This window comes from Gambusia affinis, linkage group LG01, assembly GCF_019740435.1.
Source record: "Gambusia affinis linkage group LG01, SWU_Gaff_1.0, whole genome shotgun sequence".
NCBI classification, from domain to species: Eukaryota; Metazoa; Chordata; class Actinopteri; order Cyprinodontiformes; family Poeciliidae; genus Gambusia; species Gambusia affinis.
In genome coordinates, this window is record NC_057868.1 from 35,794,841 (window position 1) to 35,816,047 (window position 21,207).

The 21,207-nt window shown below is 39.0% G+C and overlaps 2 protein-coding genes across 4 annotated transcripts in view; both read right to left on the reverse strand.

Annotated features, from left to right (window-relative positions):
* Window positions 1-926: 926 nt before the first annotated feature.
* tamalin (trafficking regulator and scaffold protein tamalin) lies at window positions 927-17,757 on the reverse strand. Of its 3 annotated transcripts, none has more exons than XM_044118791.1 (9): window positions 17,650-17,757; window positions 17,343-17,542; window positions 14,310-14,362; window positions 13,161-13,215; window positions 10,495-10,597; window positions 7,523-7,616; window positions 4,618-4,684; window positions 3,140-3,206; window positions 927-2,369 (listed from the first exon to the last, which is right to left on the reverse strand). In XM_044118791.1, exons 2-9 carry the CDS (start codon window positions 17,538-17,540, stop codon window positions 1,876-1,878), a joined length of 1,131 nt encoding a protein of 376 aa, XP_043974726.1. In that variant the 5' UTR covers window positions 17,541-17,542; window positions 17,650-17,757; the 3' UTR covers window positions 927-1,875. The 3 variants fall into 3 exon arrangements, with proteins under 3 accessions (XP_043974726.1, XP_043974734.1, XP_043974718.1); XM_044118799.1 differs by having other exon boundaries at window positions 17,343-17,545; window positions 17,650-17,748; XM_044118783.1 differs by having other exon boundaries at window positions 17,343-17,736.
* Window positions 17,758-19,196: 1,439 nt separating this feature from the next.
* Window positions 19,197-21,207, reverse strand: part of dgkaa (diacylglycerol kinase, alpha a) — a 36,723-nt gene continuing 34,712 nt past the window's right edge. Inside the window, exon 24 of the mRNA XM_044118666.1 lies at window positions 19,197-20,305. Coding sequence (XP_043974601.1) covers window positions 20,231-20,305 — 75 coding nt within the window. The 3' untranslated portion in view covers window positions 19,197-20,230. The remainder of the gene's footprint in view (window positions 20,306-21,207) is intronic.

Genomic DNA, 21,207 nt, shown 5'->3' on the forward strand with positions numbered 1-21,207 from the left:
AAAGAGAAAGCCTTCCCAAATAATTCTGGTCTAGCTACTAGTGCAAATATTTTAGTTCACTTGAAATAAGAACAAAAACTCTTCAGAAAGATATAGGTGCTTGTTTTCAGTCAATAATTAATTAATATTTGTGAAAAAACTACTAGTTCAGCAGGCCGATTATTTCACTTAGAACAAGATATTTTTCCTACACTACAAGTCAAATCATCTGCCACTGGAAATAATACTTTTCATCAAATGTTTTGTCTTACTCCAAGTGTACAAATGTATTCGTTCCAGACCAAAAATACTTAGTAAGAATTAGCATTTTTGCAGTGTAGCACACGGCTGCATACCATCGCTCACCATCATCGTCATCCGCTGGTGCATCTGTGAATGAGCAGCCGAGGACAAAAGGGATCAGGGCTGCGAAGCCAACGCAGAGAGTGACCACCGTGACCTCACGGGTCAGCTGGGAGCCCGGGAGTGAAAAGACTCCCTGCAACCCCCAACCCAGCAAACACGCATGCATGCCCACAACCACAGAGCCAGCAAGCTCCTGGACAACTGAGTCCGCCGTGGGAATACAGCAGAGAGGAAGAAGAGGAATCGGCATTTGCCCCACAGGAGCTGAAAGAAAGCGGCTGTGTTGGGAATTCTGGGTCATGCTTTTCTCCGCACATTCCTCGCTGGTTTCCCCAACAATAAACCGTGTCAGAGGCGATACAACAGCCTGCATTCTGGATACCTTACACCATTAAATGCCTTAAAGCTTCACGGCCACACACTGGCCTCCAAATGTACGAGGGACGGCCTTCTGAAGTGGTGGAAAAGTTGCGAAGGCTTACTATATTTAAGAATCACATGGCAGAGGATGCACATTCAGCTGGAGGTCATTCGGCTGCTGCAAGCATGAGACGTTTTTTACACAATAAAGGAGCATGTAATCTGGAAATGCCACATATTTTATTTTTAGGAACCAAAACAGGCTTTGAGTCATTCTGAATAGCTGCACAATTTAAAGTTCTCACAGGTTTGTCAACCCTGCAAAAGAACAACAACTCAACAAGAATGTTTGGTTTTAATTTCTAGTGTAAATATCTTAGACAAAACTTACTTACAAGAACCTTTCAGAAATAAATAGGTTTTTATTTATGTCCGTAATTCCTTAATATTGGTGGAAAAACTACTATTTCCACTGAGATTATTTCATTTATAACACAGGAAAATGTCTTGCTGTTAGTGGAATAATCTGCCAGTGGAGTTTTTTCCATCAATATCAAGGAATTATTTAAGCTTTTCAAGACGATTTAGAAGCTTGTTTTAGGTAAATAATTCATTAATATTGATTTTTTTTCTTCCACTAGAAGATTATTTCACTTATAACAAGACAGTTTTTGCAATGTTACAAATTAAAAAATACTTTAGTAATCCCAAAGTGAAATTAAATAAAAATGACAAGTGAAATAATCTGCTAGTACTTTTTAAAATCAGTATTATAGAATCACTCACTTAAAAAAACCTCCTGTTTCCTTTTGAAAAGTTACTTGTCAGTTAGTTTTGTCTTATTTTAAGTGCAGTAAGAGATTTGCTCTAGAAACTAGACCAAATATACTTGCCAAGATTTTGTGGTTTTGAAGTGAAAATAAAAAAAATGTCCATGCAGTCAAAAAAAATGAAACTTCCTTCATTCTGCATGACAAAACCATGTAAAAATAAATAAATAACTTAGAAGTCGAGACAGGCCGAAGCAAAAGTTTTGTATGCCTGTGAAATAAAAGTCCAGCAACGCAGCCACTTAGCTTTGGCTTCCCTCTTTGGAGGCTGTTTGCTGTTTTCTTTGGCACTTTAGTTTGAAAGTCATTGTTGTTTTTAGTCTTTATTTCTGTCCGTTGCTCACAGTTTGCTCTCCTCTTCCTCCAGCGGCCGATTCAAACCTGGGATGAACTTGAGGAGACGCCTGCGGAAGCTCTTCTGTTTGGGTTTTCTCTGCAGCGAGCCGAATGCTCCCTGTTTCTCCACTGAGCCCACGGACGACGGGGACGACGAAGATCCCCTCAGGTAGCTGCGCGTGCTGGCGCTGCGGGTCAGGTGAGTCTTGGTCACGGTGAGGAGTTCGCTAGTCGGTCGGACGCGCTGCTGCCTCTGGGAAGGCGGCTGCTCGTTGATTTTGTCGGCGCTGCTCGAGTCCACGTAGCCGTCCGAGTGGTAGAGGCAGGTCTGGTAGAGCGGGTCGTCCTCGGTGGCCGTGCTGAGGAGGCTGGCGCTGCTGCTGGTGCTGCCGGTGCAGCGGAGGGCTCTCTGCGCCGCGGGGCTGGGCGCGCCGAGGCTGCCGTAGATCCCTGCAGACTCCAGGGACTCGTACAGAGCAGCGTCGCTCATTACGATACCTGCAGGAGACGAGAGCAACGTCAGCACAGCAGGCAACAACATCTGGACTTAAATATGGCATATAAAAGGAATTTATTGACAAAAAAGTTAAATTACGCAAATTGCTGACTTTTTTTTTTACTGCCGACGGAAACAGACATAAAAGTCCTGTTTAAGCAGCTCGGAAAATCCAGTTAACATTTCCAGTTTTATTGGAAATTAAAAGCCTATGCAATTTGTTGCCTGAAAACAGTAAATGTAGCAACTTTCCTCAATGCCAAAGAACAAAGCAAAAAAACAAAATCTTTAAGTAATTTGGGTCTAGTTTCTGGTGCAAATATCTTAGTACACTGGAAATAAGACAAAACTAACTTAAAAGTAACTTTCCAGCAAGAAATAGGCATTTCATTTAAGTAAATAATCTCTTAATATTGATGAAAAAGAACAGTATAAACAAGACTTTTTTCCCCTTGTTTATAAGAGAAATAATTTATAATATAGATCTTTAAAAAATTATTTCCACCAGATAAGAACAATACATTTCCCCCCTTCTTCTAAATATTAGTGAATTACTGACTTTAAAAAAGCTCCTATCTCTTTGCTGAAAAGTTAGTTTTGTTTTATTTCCGGTGTGCTGAGATGTGTGTACAAGAAACTGGACCAAAAACACTTTTTTTTGGTCTAATTGTGAGTTTTTGTCTCAGATCTAAATATGAATATATATTCATCTGTTTATGAGGTGGGTGAAAGCTGGCCTCAGTAAAGCCAGTGAATTATAATGATTGCTGACCATGGACAAGCCTCTGCTCCTGCACCATCAACGAACGGTATTCATCCCACTTCTCATGAAGCGTTTGCTGCAGAGAAAAGCAAAAGATTTGTTACTTTACAAACAAAGCAAGTAGCTTCTTCACACATTTTTTTTTTAAAACAAACAAAAATACCAGCACCAAATAGGGTGATGTTTTAAAATGCTGGCTTGGTATCCATAATAGTGGCTGCATTGCATTGGATTAGAGCAGAACAGCTGCTGTAATCTTTAGGGAAAGCTTGTTCACTTGAGCCACTTCACAAGTTGCTTGCGTTGAGCCTGCAGAAATCCCTGCGTCTGCTGCTCAGACAGGTGTGGAGCCAGGGGGAAGGGGTCCCAATGTCTAGCATTTAACATACCGTATTTTCCGCACTATAAGGCGCACCTAAAAACCTTCAATTTTCTCAAAAGCCGACAGTGCGCCTTATAATGCGGTGCGCCTTATATTATGTACCAATATTGAGCCACAAGAGGTCTCACAACTACGGTAAGCAGCCGCCGACTTCATTTTACTCCGTAGAAGAAGAACTCCAGCCGCTAGCGGCTAGATATCGGCGTCACAGGGCATTCCAAGCTAGACTGCTAACTGCGTGGAAACAGTGGATGACAGAAGGCGAACACGCTTTCCCCAAGACGGGAGACAGCGCCGGACGACATGCGCCACTATCTGCCAGTGGATCGTAAATGCCTGGGCTGATGTATCATTCTCTACTGTGGTCCGAGCTTTCAGGAAGGCAGGAATTGTCACTGAACTGCGAGACAACAGCAGCGACACTGACTCCATTAATGACGACTTTAACGAGACGGAGCCGGACATGTTGGACGTCGTATTCACCCAACTGTTTAATTCGGACACTGAAGAAGAAGAATTCGAGGGATTCGTGGACGAGGAATAAATTAATAAGTGAGTTTTACATTTTTATTTTGTGTGTTTACAGCTGAACAAGGTTGGTCATGTTGTGAATATGGACATTAACGTTTGAACAACGTTGAGTTATTGATATGTTATTGCTTTGCACTATTTATAGTGTTACTATATTGTGATTGCATTAACGTCTGATTTACCGTAATAATATCAGACTGTTTTTTTTTTACGTATTTATTGAATGGAGGAAAAGTTCCCCTCCACTATATGATATAAACGTTGCACTACGTGTTACCACGTCACTGACTTTACCTCGGGGAAAATAATAAACAGCTGTTTATTCATTTTGGGAGTGAACGGAGTTGTCAGAACGCTGGTTTGTAATCTATTAATAAAGTTTGACTGACCTATCTGACTGTTTTGTTGACATTCCCTTTAGCGCAGCTCCATTTAATGGATGCATAACTGTAGCGTCTATTCTATGCGCCTTATAGTGCCGAAAATATGGTAACCTAAATGTGTGTGGGTGTGAAAGGCTACTGGACACATAATCAGCCTGACTCAAACAAAAAGCTTTGGGGAAACTACTCACCTTTAAATACTGCAGCCGGGCCTCGAGCTCAGCTTTTCGGATTGAGTCACTGTAAACCGTCTCCAGCCTTAAAGTGAGACACCAAAAGACCACAGGGTTATTAAGCTCAACAGGAAGCACTTATAAAACCTACAAGGCCAGAAAAAAGTTATTAAAGAAACTCTACGAGAGGCTTTTTTCACAAGTCCACAACATGACTGGCGTTTACAAGCATCGTGGAAGGATAAACATGAACCATTTCCACTTTGACAGTACAAAACGCTCTTTAATCATGAGCAGTGGAACAAAGTGAAAAAACAGTTTACACACTAACACTTTTAATAAGTGAAGCTGAGGGTGTAAGTTGATGACGTCCGACTATAAAACCCTTAAAGCTCAGCCTGTCCGCACTAATTGTCCCTTTGACTTTAACAAGCCTCAACGAGGGGTTAAGAGCAGAGCGTGGTTCAAACGAAACACCCACAAAACAAGAAAGAGAGCAACATCCAAGGGACTCGACACACGACAGGAGAAACTATTCAAACAAGCTAGAAAACTTCATCAGAAAATGCTGAGTCATTGGTTGCCATGGTGATTTTTGTCCCTACTGAAAGAAAAAAAACCCAAACAGAAATTCAGTCTCAAACAAACAGATGCTGTGCGAAAACGATACATTGTATCAAAATGTTGTTTAACAGTGAGTGGCAGAAGCCTCTGGTGGCCCCATGTGTGAGTTTTTATAAGTCTACAGTGTTTTATAGAAGAGATACGACGAGTTAAAGAGACCCTTAAAAAGAGGTTTGAGGAAAAAAAAAAACACAGCTGAAATGTAACGGAAGTGAATGGGAGTTTTGGTGTGTGTATACTAGACTTTGGGTGGATTTGACAGAAAACTCCAAGTCCTACAACATTAGGAGACACACTGGGTGAAAGTAGACAAAAATGCCTACGTTTTGATGCGTTACGAACTGCATAAGAGATAAAAACTAAACCCATCACAGCATTTTAAATAGTCAGTTTTTCAGATCAAAACCTAAAGTGCCTGACATCATCACTCCCTTAAAGAGACAAGCAAACACAACATTTTATGAAACTTAAACTCCTATGTACAAGACAAAGTTTTGATACTGAAGCTCAACTTTCCATGAGAAGTTTAAACTTTGAACCGTTTTTCTACTGTAAACTATGACTGGGGTCAGCAGCTCCAAACGGCTGAATTTTGTCCCTAATTTGCCTCAAATTCCCGTTATGTTTAGCATTTTTCTGCGACTTTCGTAATGAATGTTCGGTAGATCGTAACCAAAAGTCATGGCAGGTTTTAAAACACTGTGGGTGGGGAATCAAGCTTATAAAAGTGATTGAAACAGAAGGATAATCTCTAAAAGTGTCGCCACTTTTAACAAACCAGGTACGAAAGTGTTGCTTTGGCATTTTTAACCATTTGGTATAAGAGAAATAAATCTGAATATCCCACTTTGAAAAACCTCTTTTGCATCAGAAATTTTCCGTGTGAACAAAATACTTGAACTTAACTCAGCTGTATTGTAATTTGATGAGTTACACTTTAAATAAAACCTTTGAGAAACGTCCATCATGTACCATGTACATCATGACTCAACGGCACTAGACTTCATAAGTCAGATTTTTGTTTTCATAAATCTGGTTTGTATTACTTGGAGCTAAAAAAAAACAGAGAGGAACAAAAACAGTAATTTAATTTCAGTTGGAGAAGATGAATGGAAACATTCATGTTTTATTTTCTTAGCCTTACAATGTGAGCAGTATTAAATGAAACTTCAGGACCAGAAAACGTCGACTATTTGTGTGTTTTTTTGTGTGTTTTTTTCCCTTTCCGCTGACTCAGCTCTTCTGGCAAAAGAAACTCATCGGGCTGAACTGCAGAAACTGCACGTTTCGTTTGGTGACATAACCGAGGAGCGGCTCAGCAGGTTTCCAACACCGACACAGCTGAGAACATCCTGAGGACCTGGAGGACGGATATCAGATAACAGTCGTCTGTCCTCATGCAACTCCGCACGAAACTCAGAACCGTCTGCGCAGGAAGTTACAGAAGATACTCGTCCAATCATCATCACCAGCAGGAGTTTAGTACACAATATTTCTGTTTGAATTTCTCCACTGGTCTGATGGTATCCAACTGAAAATGTGTTTTACAAACTTTAACTTAAAGGTTTAAGCTTCCAAGCAGCGTTTAACGTTTCACCTGAGTGTAGGGCTGAAGCGATTCATCAGATTAATCGTGGTTAATCGATTATTGAAGTAATTGTCAATTAGTTATGTAATCAATTAACTGCTAACTGGAAAGTGCAGACTCACAAAAGACCATTTGATGAAAGTTTGAGCTGAGGTGTAAAGTTTAAAAACAGTCTTTAACGTTTCACCTGAGTGTAGGGCTGAAGCGATTCATCAGATTAATCGATTATTGAAGTAATTGTCAATTTTTGTAACCAACTGGAAACTACAGACTCAAAAAACAACATTTTCAGAGTAGAAACCAGACCAAACCTGTACAAAAAGTATATACACTGTGCATTCAAGATAACAATAAAAAACTTTTCTCTATAAATATGTTCCAGCCAGGACTCCTCAACTGGCTTCACTTGGTTCAAACTGTTTAAAAAATTCCTCCTATTAAACATATTTTGCTGTCCAATTATTAAAAAAGTCAGAAGATCAGATTTATTTATTTTTTTTAAAAATGGTCAAGCGTACACTAAATTACTGCTGTTATTGCATTTTGGACAATAGAATATTTATGTTCCTCTTTAAAAATGGCTTATTTGTTTAATTGCATCCTCTCATGTATTTCTAGTAATTTATATTACAGAATGAGCTTTTTTTTTTTTTATTTGATTAATCGCCAGAACAATCGATTTGTAAAAATAATCTTCAGCTGCAGCCGTACCTCAGTGTGTTGCCGCATGACCTGATGAGCTGAACGATGTCCTTGTGCAGAAATCCCTCTACGGCGGTGCCGTTCACACTGGCAATGGTGTCCCCTGCGCACGCACACACACACACACACACACACACACACACACACACACACACACACACACACACACACACACACACACACACACACACACACACAACATATTAGGGCTGAGACGATTCCTCGAACGATTCAAGTATCTCGATTATTAAAATTCCTAGAGGAAAATTAATCTGCCTCGTTAAATTATGTTTATTATGTAGCGCCGCGTTCCAGCCGGTCATTATTTGTGGTGGCCAGCAGCTCTTCCTTCCCCCTGTCAGTTGTTGTGCTGGTGGCTTGTAGAACAACAGAGATAGATAGAGCACATAACACCAGTTTTAAAGTCCCTCCACTGGCTCCCTGTAGCTCAAAGAATAGACTTTAAAATACTGTTGTTAGTTTATAAATCACTGAATGGTTTAGCACCACAATACATTAAAGATCTGCTGCTGTTGTATCAACCTTCCAGAACCTCTCAGGTCTTCTGGTTCTGGTCTGCTCTGCATCCCCAGAACCAGAACCAAATGAGGAGAAGCGGCATTTAGCATCTATTCACCACAAATCTGGAACAAACTTCCAGAAAACTGTAAAACAGCTGAAACACTGACTTCCTTTAAATCTCAACTAAAAACCTACTTGTTTAGAGTTGTATTTGAAACGTAATCAATTGCAAATTTATTGACTGAATCTGACTTGATGTTCTGTTTTGATTGTTGATTCTATGTTGCATTGTGTTTCTGTGTTTGATTTGGTGTAAAGCACTTTGAAATGCGCTATACAAATAAAGTTTGATTGATTGATTGATTGATTGATTGATTGGTGTTGAATTGTGCGGTGCTTTATCAGGGCTTGGGGGAAAAAGGAGGAATTGTTGAAGTTTGCGGTGCGATGGTTGGACTATGACAACTTTTGTGGCGTCACGGTTTTGGAGCGAACAGTAGGAATATGAGAGAGAGAGAGAATTGTAAAAATATTCTATAGAGTACTCGATTACTAAAATATTCTTTAACAGCCCTACAACATGTGTGTCAGACAACCGGCATGAGGTCACAATGCTCCCAGTCAATATGGATTTAATTTCTTGAAGATGCAGCCGACCGAGGGATGAAGCCTCTGCACATGTGAAGCGCACATGTGCAGTCGTGGCGTTTCAGATTGTCGCTGCATTCCAAGTCTCCTCACAGTGGAAAGAACCCAAATGTTTCACGTGTGTGTGGTGTTAAGTAGCTGTTTCATCTTCTTTGAGAGTGGCATGGAGTAATTAGATGTGGTTTGGACTCGACATGCTTTGTGTTCAGACAGCGAGAAGTGAAGGAAGTGGAACTGACACATCCAGTTTGGATTTAAACACCTTCTCTCTTTCCTCGCTGAGCGGCGGAGACGTAGCGCTCGGCGAGTCGTGACTGAGCCGTGACGACTTTCAAAAGCAGAGGTGATTTACTGAAGCACACAGAAGCTCTCTGGTGTCGGCTCACATTTATTTATTTCCTGTCCTTTCCTGAACCTCTTCTGCTTCAAACTCAACTACCAGTCTGGTGTTTTACTCCCTGCTTCCGTCTGTTTTGGGGGAATTTATGTGACAAACCAGAAGAAAGTACTCCATAACTGCTAAGTTGAAGAAAATAACACTTTTTTCCCTCTCTTTTTTCTGAAAAGTGTGGCATGCATTTGTCTTCAGTCTCCCCTGAGTCGATACTTTGTAGAACAACATTTAGTGGCAAATACAGCAGGAAGTCCTTTAGTGTTATTATCTATAATCTTTTGTACATTTACAAACTGAATACTTTCGCTGAATGATAAATTGTTTCAGAAGTTATTGCGATAAACGATAATATTGTTTTGACACCGTTTTTAAGTAACATATTGGTAATAATGCCACTTCTTTAAGTAAGTTTAAGTTTTAAAGAAGCCAATTTGAAATTTTAAAACAATATTTGCCTGGCGTTATAAAAGCTGCCACAGTCTTACAGTTACCTAAAAGAAGAAGCAGTAAATAGTTTTTTTAATCATAATGTTTGCTACCACAATAGCACCATAAAATATTGTGATAAAGTTAAAAGTCCACATCGCTCACCTCTACTCAAAACTAAAGGAATCTCAACTCTATAAAACTTGAACATTTCTGTTAAGAAGTGTTTTCGCTCAATTTATTTTTGCAAAGAAACCTGGGCAGAAATCTCACTCTATAGATTTAAGAAGTAGAACTGTCATGATAACGAAGTTTGCTGGACGATAAATCATCCCAGATGAACAATAATATTGTTGTTTTGAAAACTATTTCAAGTAATATAATGGTAATGGTATAATAATGCAAGTACTCTCTCTCAAAAAGGAATAAACTTTCATTTCTAGCAAATATTTAACTCTGGAAATGGAAGACATTTCAAATGTCCAGGATAAATAAACAAAGCAACCAAAAGAACAAATAAAATGGATTATAAAGTGTCTGTAAAAACCAAATGCACGTGAATGAAGCCTTTAGTTTTGGTAGAAAGAGAAAAAACAAATAGAAATAATCGGGCTTGCTTTGATTGCGATTAAATTACACACAGGTGGAATTTATTTAACTTCTGGCAGCAGTTTGTGGCTCTTTTGAGTTTTTTGGTGAAAAGGTTTAAGGGGTGCCAACACTTGTTTTGAAGGCCCTGCATGCGTCAGCTGAAATAGTTGCTTGTTAGCAGGACAAATGTCAGATTTTGACTTCCCATAACAACCCAGCAGCAGGTTGGTTTGTGCTGATGTAATGTGCACAATGTCAGCTGATAAAAACACAAAGGAAACTCTTGTCATGCTCTCTTCCCTTTGGTTTATTTCAAGCATTTTTTCAGGTTATTTCAGGTCTCATCCAAAAAAGGAAACCAAAAACAATAATAAAATAAAAAAAAAAAAGGTTCCCTCACCAACTTTAAGTCCTGCCAGGTGGGCCGGGCTGCCGTCGTGCACCCTGCACACGAACGTGCACATCTCCACTGAGTTTTGTTCCTGGTGGTGAAGGCCGTAAGTCTGGGAAAGAGACGACAGAGAACATGAAGATGAAACAAGTCTTCCTCTTCTTAGACGGCTTTCAAAACCGACTTGTTCTGAAATATTGTGGTAACAGTGCAACATCAGAGACAGAAACCCACTGAACCGCATGCAGAGGAAGTCGTGACGGACGATACCGGAAAGACCGTTTTATCACAGAGGACGCACGAGTGTGACGCACGCAAGCAATTAAGAAGAGCCGCTTCCTCTCACCTCCCAAAAGAAACCAAACGAAGAACTTAACGAACATCCAAAATCAGTCAAAATGTATCTTTGTCTTTTTTTACTAACCCTGAAAATAAAGGATGCAATCATTTTGTTAATTTGTTTTGTCATTTTTTTTCCACAACTGATTTAGTCCCATAGAATAGAAAAAAGAACCAGAGAAAATACAATTCAATCATGTAGAAAAATAAAATAAAATTACATTTGTGCATCAACTGCAGGGATGAATGGAGTCATCATGGGCTTGAATGTAAGAGTAATATTTAATGATGCTTTTCAAAAAGAGTTGCAACTAACTATTATTTTTGACAAATAAAAGAAATTCAAAAAGTTGTGCAATATTAAAAGTACATTTAAAGACACAAATCTTAATAGAAAAAAAAACAATTTAACTTGTGAAGTCAGTTGTTGTTTATAAGAATCATTGAAGTTTTTTTAAAAACCCCAAATTAGAATGATGTTCATGTCCATAATGGCTATAAATAAACATTTCAGCAGCCTTGAAAAGGCTTTCTGTAGTTCCACAGTTTGGCTTAATATGCCAACATGTTTCCTCATTTTGCTGTTTTAATTTATCTAAACTATTCGCGTACTTCCATGCCAGCATTAACGTTTATATTTTGTCGTCTTGGAAACTCTGACTTGTTACTTCCACATGCATTTCAATGAACTTCCTTGTTTTGGTGGCCATAGCGGCTCTGCACAAAGGTCAGCGAGGACAAAAACACACTTCCCCATACCAGACACCTTTCAGACAGTTAACGTGCTGCTGCTAAAAAGCCATTATCGGTTAAAAAAGGACAATAAAACTGGACAAATGTTGCAAAAGTTTGTATCTGCCTTGCACAGGTCCTGCTCCAGTTAAAGCATGCATCCAGGCTGCATGAGAGCGCCAGTGGAAATTTTAAATGATTCAGATCTGGCCTGTATTCATAGCTACTGGCTTCCTTCTCAGCAACCAGCAGGGTAAACATGTTAGCATGCAAATATCACTGAAAGGCAAATTTCACATTTGCATGCTGCATTCCCAGCTCAATGTCCACAGTACCGACTCGGAGGGAGGAAAAGCACCAGGAAACGTGAGACTCCACATTCATGGCGGTCTCTGCTGGCCATCAAACTGCTCCTCATGGCCTCACTTCCTTCTGGCCGCAGCCGGGCAGGAAGGGCGGGAACGCCTAACGAAAGCGTAAATAGAACACCGTGTCTTTTCCTAGAAGAAGCCCTTCACTCCCCGAGACGTTATGCAAGCAGCAGCACATTATAATATCCATGTTGTGCTCACACGTTTTGATCATTTCTGCAAACTATTCAAAGAATGAGTATGAAAAACAGAGTGAGGCGTGGCGCTACAGGGGGACTGGAGATTTGAGAGTAAAGTTCCTGCTGGCATGGGGGGAGAGAGTAGAGCAGGTTTTACACCGACAGCGTGAGTAAACCTCAGCGCTCAAAATAAAGACGCTGCAGGGGAAAAAAAGGCTTCAGTCATGGGATGAACATGAACAAGTTATTCGACTGATGAATGACCTTTTTACTCCCGCCGGCACAAAGAAACAACTCAATTTAGAGACGCAGGAAATCATGAGGAATCCACTTTTCTCAGATACCGATATCGATGCCGGTCCGATACAGAAAAACTCCTGTGAAATACAAATTTATATAATAACTCTGCATCGGTACAGCACACGTTAATGCATCAATAGCTTCAAAACCGGTAAAATATGTAAAAACAACACAATTTGTTCTGCCAGTGCAATTATGAGAAGAACAGCCAATGTAATACAAGAGGTTGACCAACGTGGTCAAACGTGAAAATAAACTCCAACAAACCTTCTTTAGGAAATATAAATATAATGTAAAAGAAATAATAAAGCATGACGTCACTCAGAGCAAAAAGCAGAGAACTGGACCGGATGGATCTGCGCTTATGGATCTGGCACATAGATTTTTTTATCAATATTGAGACCGATACAGATATTAATATCGGTTCGGTGAATCTGTAGAAATTATTTGATTGTTGCTGACGCTTTAAAGCAGGTGGGCACTCCGGGTCCTGGAGGGCTGGTCTCCTGCATCTCTACTTCAACACACCTGAGACAAATAATGAGGTCATTAGCAGGACTCTGGAGAACCTGACTGCACTTGGGAGGTGATTCAGCTATTGGATTCAGGTGTGTTGGACCTGGGAGACATCTAAGAGTTGCAGGACACCGGCCCTCCAGGACCAGGAGTGCCCACCCCTGGTGTAAAGCATGATAATTAAACGACACTCGACATTTTCCAAAACTTAGAAACCCTCATTAATCGTGTGATTTACCTGAATCTCAAAACCAAAGGCCTCTTCTTCATTTTTCTCCAAGTCCACCACTTTCCTAAAGGAAGAAAGAAAGTAGGAAAGTACTATTTAAAACCAGGACAGTCGAAAAGATTAGCTCATCTATTATGCCAGGGGTGCCAAAGTGGGTCCTGGAGGGCCGGCATCCTGCATGTTTTAGTTCTCTCCCTGGTGGCACCAGCAACCTTTTCAGCAGGTCAAAGTTCTTCTTAGGCCTCTAACGAGCCATCATCTGATCCAGGTGCGTTAAACCAGGGAGAGAACTAAAACGTGCAGCATGCCGGCCCTCCAGGACCGACTTTAGGCACCACTGCAAACAGAAGAAAGTCAGTTATTATTTGCAAGCTGTTCACAGATATAGCAACGTTTATTGACTGAAGGAAGGCACCTCTATCATAAACCAAACAAAGCAGCAGACAGATGTAAAATGTAAAACTCTGACATTCATAAATAAGAACTAATACAATCTACTGCATTCAGAAATCACTTAATCAGTAGATAGTCCGTCTATGAGTTAATTAATGCTACCAACCCCAGTTGAGTAACTTATGTAGCAGCACTTTATCTGCTTGAAAATAAAAAACAAAAGCATGAAGTGAAACCAGGATAAAACGAGGTCACGTAACCAGTTCCAGATATTTAAAACAAATAATTATCGATTGACTGATACAAAACGTTTATATCATGTTTTTCACAAAAATAATTACAGTCTTCTCATTTTTATTTTACATAACGCCTTATTTTCTGTTGGTGAATCACATAAAGTACCAAAATAATGCAGTGATGTTTGTCGCTGCAATGAGACAAACGGTGGAAAAGTTCAAGAGTCTTTTAGGCCTTGTGGATTTATTAGTACAGTGTCTGAAAAGCATGAGAGGACATGTTGCTGCTGCACAGGACGTCCTCTGTGTCCAGCTGCATGTGGACGTCACAGGGACGCAGGACAATAAAATGCCACCAGCAGAAGACATGAAAATTCATGAAGACGCTTTACAGATCTCACGAAAACCTAAATCTACAAAAGCTCTCTGTTTGGACATCGGCTCTGAGATGACGCAGTCATGGCGTCAGAGTGAGAGAAGAAGAAGAAAGCTGTGACTGATGTTGACGAAGGAACTGAGGAGATTGTACCTTTGTGGTTCTGGGGGCAGCGTTAGGGGTTTCCACTTTTGCGAGCCTCCACCCTGTGAGGAGAAAACGAAAACGAGAGATGAAACATCTCAGACACCTGCGTGAGGTTACTGCCAGATTACTCACAAGGGATTCCCCCCCCCCAAAGTGTCCAACATGTGCAGGATGTATTGTACACATCACTGCTTCGACCGGTCTGTCAGGTCTATCACTGCCAAGCACGTGGCAAGTTGTGTGTTTGTGTTTTTAAACCACTGATCCATTATGCTTGAAAATACAAACACTGAAACTAGACATGCATGTCTGGGATGCTTCTTGTTTACTTTCAACTGGAAATTAGACCTAAAGCTAAGTTTAGCCTGAATTTCACAGTAGGTCAGTTGCCCCTGAAGCGCACAAACTGTTGATGGATGGATTTAAATTTTGATTATTTAGAGCCATTCACACAAACTCCGGGCTATAAACAGAAACACACAAGGCACTGTGGTAAACACTGGGCTACAATAAGCGCTTTGAGAGATAAACCAAAGTCAGCAGCAGGTCAGGCTCCTGTTCTATCCGACTGTGTAAAAACGACATGTAACCATCCAGATACTTTGGCTGAAAATCACCTAAATCATTTTCAAATGTTGCTCCCATGAAAGCCTGCTTTGTGCCAGAGGCTCTCTGCCCAGCAAAATGTTGCTTTCTTTATGTCCCAGAATTGTCCAGCACTTGTCTCAATGAGTGCATTTATTCCCAAGTACCCACACGGAGCAGCCGGGGGCGGACCTGACAAGGTCTCCGTCCCTGAGCGCGCACAATGCGGTGTTGTTGGCCCCGCTGCAGGCTGCGAGTGGGTGGGGTTCCTAATAACCGCGCCTGACTGTACAACGCCTGGTGGTGGAGACAGGATTCTCTGGAGGTGTTTTCACACCTGATAGTTCGGGAGACTCAGTTTGATTATGGACCAAAACTGCAACATTTGTTACATTTTCGATTTCACGCTGCTTTGTGACCAAAGATCCAAGCAAACTGAAAATCCTGTTCCCCTCCGCGCCTGTGATGACGCAAAACAACGACACAAAAAAACCTCCAAAGACACCGAGCGCAACTTCCATCTTTCCAAAACGTAAACAAAAATGAAATTTTAGCACTTCGATTTGACTTATTGCTGAAATTGTGCTGTAAAAAATTACCTCACCTTAAGCGGTTGTAGAATTTGTCTTTTGTTTGGGTAAAAGTCCACGAGCCATTTTTCTAGCTAGCGCTAGACTAGCACGCCTGTTTTGGTTGTATTTACCCACAAAGCCCTGCACCATAGTCCGCTTCATGATTTTAGAGCTTTCTTTGGTCCGATTGGCGTTCAAACCACGCCAGAGTTCACGTCAACCCAGCCGAGACCCAGATTATAAGGCTGACAGGAGTTCGCTTTTTTTTTGCGCAATCACGCTTCCCCAAGCGAATCAGACTTTCTAGACAAACAAACTATAGAGATTGATTAAAGCAGGAAGTGAACTGTAGCACAAGGCATTCTGGGTAAATACAACCAAAACAAATGCGAGAGGCTAACGCTAGCAGTAGAAATGGGTCATGGTCTTTTACCAATGACAAAAGAAAAATCTTACAACTGCTAACATTTGACATTACTCCACTTTTGTTTAGATTATGTGAAGAAGGAATTTTAAAAGTTCTTCTTCTGAAGTTTTCATGTCGTTTCCTTGTAGGCGCAGCGCCCCCGCAGCTGGGGAGGGAACAGGTTTTTCAATTAGTTTGGTTTGTTTAACACAGTGAAAATGTAAAAAATGTTGCAATTTTGGTTCCTGATCAAACAGAGTCTACTGGACTATTGGTTGTGAAAACACCCAAAATGTCTGTCTTTAGCCCAAAGTTAATGTTGAACAACTGGAGAAAACCCAGTGCAGAAAAATGCTGAGTGACCAGAATTACACAGAAAACTGACCTCATTCTTGGACAGAGTAGGAGAAGAAATGTCAGTCACTTGAAAATCAATGACTTGATCTTCAAGTAGAGACAAAATGAGGAGATCAAACCGTTTTTGGGGAGACGAGGTCAGCAGTTTTTTAAAACCACAAGTACAAAAATCATCTAACGATAAGATCTGAAAGCGATTTTAGATTTCTCATATTTTATGCTTATGACTGTGATCTATTTCAAGATCTAGATCAAGTACAAGAAACTGCTACATCAGACCCTGAGCCACAGCTGACAGGACAGCTCACTTTGATGCATCCTGTCCTAAATATCTGATCATTTAGGACAGGTTTTACAATGAATTACAGTGTAATTTATTGTAAAAAACATTAAAGCTGCATAATTTGTGTAATGCTGAAATGACAAAGCATTGCTTGGATACAATATTTTGTTATTTGAATACATGTCAGTGCAGAGTATTAAAACCTTGTGTCTAAATTACGTATTTACCCGGCTGAAAGTTTATCGTCAACAATAATTAGATGTTTTCTAGTTACTGTAAAGACCTGGTCAAAAAATAAGGGCAACCCACTTAAAATTATCAGCAAATGTCATTAGGATCTGGATTAATGTTAATTTATTAAATGAAGCAACAAACAATTTGTTGTAAAGTCAATTAATTTCATTATGGTATGTGGATGATATTAATTTCTGGTTTCCATTTCATCCCAACTTACTCCCGTTTCACATTTGTAAACAAACCATTCTGTCTTTAGTAATGTACTTTATCAGTTTTGTACACAAGGACAAAAGTGAAAAATAGTAATTGAATGAGGTTGGAAGCTCCTTGGCCCCCATTACGATTCTGATAAGGGCCCCATGTGGAGTTGAACCGCCCCTGTTCTGTCCCAAATGGACCGAACATGCTGCTTTTAGTGATGACTTTAGGATAATGTTAGCTACTTGTGAGTTAATTTTTTTTTAAATGTAAATAGAAATAAAAATAATAATAAAAAGATTTTAATTAATTTGTTTTTTTACGTCTGCAAATGATAAATTAATAACTTTAAAAGGTAAATTTGACGATGTGAAAATACTAAAATAATTTTTGAGCCCTACCTTCTTGAAGTTTCTGGGCAGCGTGCCCCCAGAATAAGCCAGAGTCTTGTAGTTATAAACCTCCGAGGAGTTGGCCGGGAGGTTCACCGTCCTGCAGCTGTCCGACTTTGACGACGGGAAATAAATGTCGTTGTCCTGGGATGCGGGTCCTCCGTCCACCCCGCTGGAGTTCACCTTCTTCAGCCTCCTGAACGTCATTGCTGCTGGGAAGTAAAAGTGAAATACAGCCGCGGACAGTCCGGTAGAAAGTGTGACACAAGACGACGGAGAGAGAAGCCGAAAGTTTGAGCCTCAACATGAAGCTCACCAGAACTTCTCTGCGGCTCCTGGGAGTGAAGTGTCGCCGCTCAACAGGCGGTGGAGGCGGGGACTCATTAGCTCGGAGCGACGTAAACGAGTGCCAACAGCCATAACTGTGATGCTTTCAAGAGCGCCTCGGGCATTTCCCTTTCACTTTTCACACTGACTAGGAGACGGTGTTAGGTAGTAACTAGTTACATTTACTCAATTACATTTACTTGAATGGGGAAAAAAAATACTTTTAGGAGTATTTTTACTACGCTGTACTTTTTTGTTTTACCTGAGGAATTTTATCATGAAGTATTTCTGCTCTTATTTGATTGTATATTGAATGAAAAACAAACATGTTTTAACCAAAAATTCACTAGTACACACAGACACACACCTGAAGTTTTTGTTAAAGTTTCATGAAAGAAATTGATTTGGAAACTTTTTTGTTTGCCTGATTTTGTTATTTTTTTATTGATATGAATTATTGTCATTTTAGTTTTTAAAACACCAAAATGTCCGTTTAACTTTATATTTTGTTCTGTCTGATGATGTAATTTTACAATGTGAAATGACTGACTATTTGATCAGTTATTACCAAATACATTTTACTCTTAAATAACTTCTTGGATGGCTACTTTTTTCTTTATCTTGAGTAAAAATATGTTGAATAATACTTTTGGGGTACTCTGCCAACCTTTGCTAGGAGGCAATGACTGTGATACTGTAATGTAGACAGATAAAATGTGAAAAGATCAATCTCCTCCTCCTCTGCAGTTTGAAAAGATTCACCGCTCCCTCCTCCTCAAAGTCAGGAGAGTCTTAGCGCTGTCAATCAACCTCATGTATACACTGTTAAACGGTGGAAAAACAACTTACAGTTCCAGGAAAACTGTATATCTGCTGCCTTAACATTCATGACAGTTTCTGTCATCAGAAAGAAGTAAGAGTAGAGAGGTGAAGGTGGGGAGCAAAGAGTAGCACTCACACAAGGATGATTGACAGCGCTAAGGCCCTTCTCCTGGCTCTGATTGGTTGTTTCTAGTTAGCACTGGGAGAAGGTGGAGTTCAATTGTTTTCATAGATGATCTGTCTCATGCTAAACTGTCACAACATGGTTCAACACAGTTTCACCAAATATATAAAAAAAAACTGAGTTAAAATGAAATATTAAATTACACACAAGTGTAATCTGAGTATCCACATGTTAAGTTTCACTGCATTTTATTCAAGGACAAATGTGAATGGAGGTGAATACAGATGCAGGTCACATTTTCACATTTTTATTTGTAAAAACACGTGAAAGCCATGTATTTTTAATATACATTTTAATTCAACAATCCTTTCTTTACACTTTACAATGATTGTTCTTGCATGTGTTGGTGAAAAGCATAAAATCCAAATAACTAATTAACTGAAGTTTGTGATTTTAACCAAACAGTGGAAAAGTTCAAGGGATATAAATGATTTTTCAAGGCACCAAGTCTGTATCAATCTTTGTATTTTACTGGGAATCGAATCACAAAAGAAATCAATGCACACAACAAATCAGCAGCTTGTTAGTACATGCATATATTTATATATACATATTATACTAAACATGGAGTTAATAAAGGTTTTGGAAGATAAATACTGCCCCCTTGAGGTAAAATGAATCAATGACACGATGTTCTGTTAAATGTGTTTTAAATTAGCACAACACAAACTGAATCCTAGACAATTTATTAAAATCCTTACATGAAGTTATTACTTTTACATTCTCTAGCTATACTGAAATGATACAGCTGATAAAGCATTTAAATACATATTTAAATGTAATAAATAGCCCCAATCAATTGTCCAACTCATAACACATTCAGAGAATATGCATTGATAATATGATCACTAAGGAGTAGCTCTCTGATTTAATCAAACCCAGAAAAACCAAGTTTGGTCCACATAAGGGTAAAAAAACTTGGAAAACACAGAGAGGAACAGCAGGCCGCTTGTTTTTTCATTCCCTTACACAGTTTTCAAGTATATTTTTGAAAATAATAATAAAAAAAGCTAAAATATCAGCCTAAATATGAAATAAAGGTGCTTCTTTCTCCACCTTTGTTTCTAAACATACATTTGGCTTTCAGAGCAAAATTTACAGCCACCACCAAACAAGAATACTACATGGTCAGTCCTCCAAGTGCAAACATACAGAAAACCTCAGTCTTCTATCTAATCAGAACCAAAGAGAAATGATTATAAAGGCACATAAAGCCAAATAGTTCTCCTATTTAAGATCACAGCCACTTTAACCTTACCTAAAGTTTCTAAAGAGCAGCACTCCCACCTGCTGTCAAGCTTCGAAACAGCAGGATTGGAGAGTTTTACTAACACTGAGATAATTTGGTCAAAATCCTTTTGGCCACAATGCAAACATAGTTTAACATTCGGTCTGTTTTCATATGATGCCATGCTTGAAATGTGTGTTACAGACACAAGATGTCTGGAAAAAACATCCTATTTTCTTTGTTATAATGCAAACATTAAACTACCTCATACACTGATTCTATATCAAAAAGTGTCAGTCCTGAATATACAGTAAACATGCGTCAAGACGGTCAGTTTTATTTGAAGAAGCCTGATGGTTTAGATGGAGGAGCCATCAACATACACGCTTGATTCTTGTGTGTGATGTGAATCTGAAAAACAAGAGGAGCGCAAAAAGGTCCGGCGGTTAAAAAACGTTACCAAATCAAACGTTGCACTGAAGTTAATGCAACGATTAAAAATGTTTCTAATACAGGGTTTCTGCAAGATTCAGTGAAGCATGTTTAATTTTAGACAATAAAATCTTAACATATTTACTTTACAGCTTCCGCACAATTTCAAAGGAAAAGAGCAAGTTGTAAATATGCATTTTTAGATTTTATTTCCATAAAAAACAACAGTAGGTCATTTTTAAGGGGATAATTTTTCATGTTTTTTTTACAGTGGCTGGCTTTAAATTAGTAAAAGCGTAATAATAAGAAAAGTACAGAACATTAAACAAATAAATGCCAAATTGTTCTTCAATAGTTAAAGTAAAAAGTAAATGAAATACAAAAAGAAGCTGCAGATTTGCACATTTAAAACCTTAATAATGGTATTTTTTATCAAAAATATGGGTTTTTATTAAATAAAATTGAAACAATTAAACTTTTGACTTTTAAATACTTTCTAAAAACTTGCAGAAATCTTTTTATTGCATCCCTAGGAGCTGCGCCAGAGTATTACAATCATTACTCTTAAAGAGAAAGAATTATATCGTCACAGAGGAGTAAATTTCCAACAACAAATGTTGCAATGTCATAATTTGTAAGAAAAGGTGGAATTATTTTTAATTATTAAACACAGTTAATAGAAAATTTTAAATAAATTTTTAGGAATTTTGTTTTTTAAATTAATCAGAATTTTTTTTATGTTTTCTGAGATTGTGAAGTCAGACATTTGCAAAAATGTTCAACAGAAATATTCTTTAAGAACATTTACAAAATGTTCCATTTCAATCATTCGTGGTACAAATAATTTGTGACAAAAACACTCATATTTGACTCTACAAATG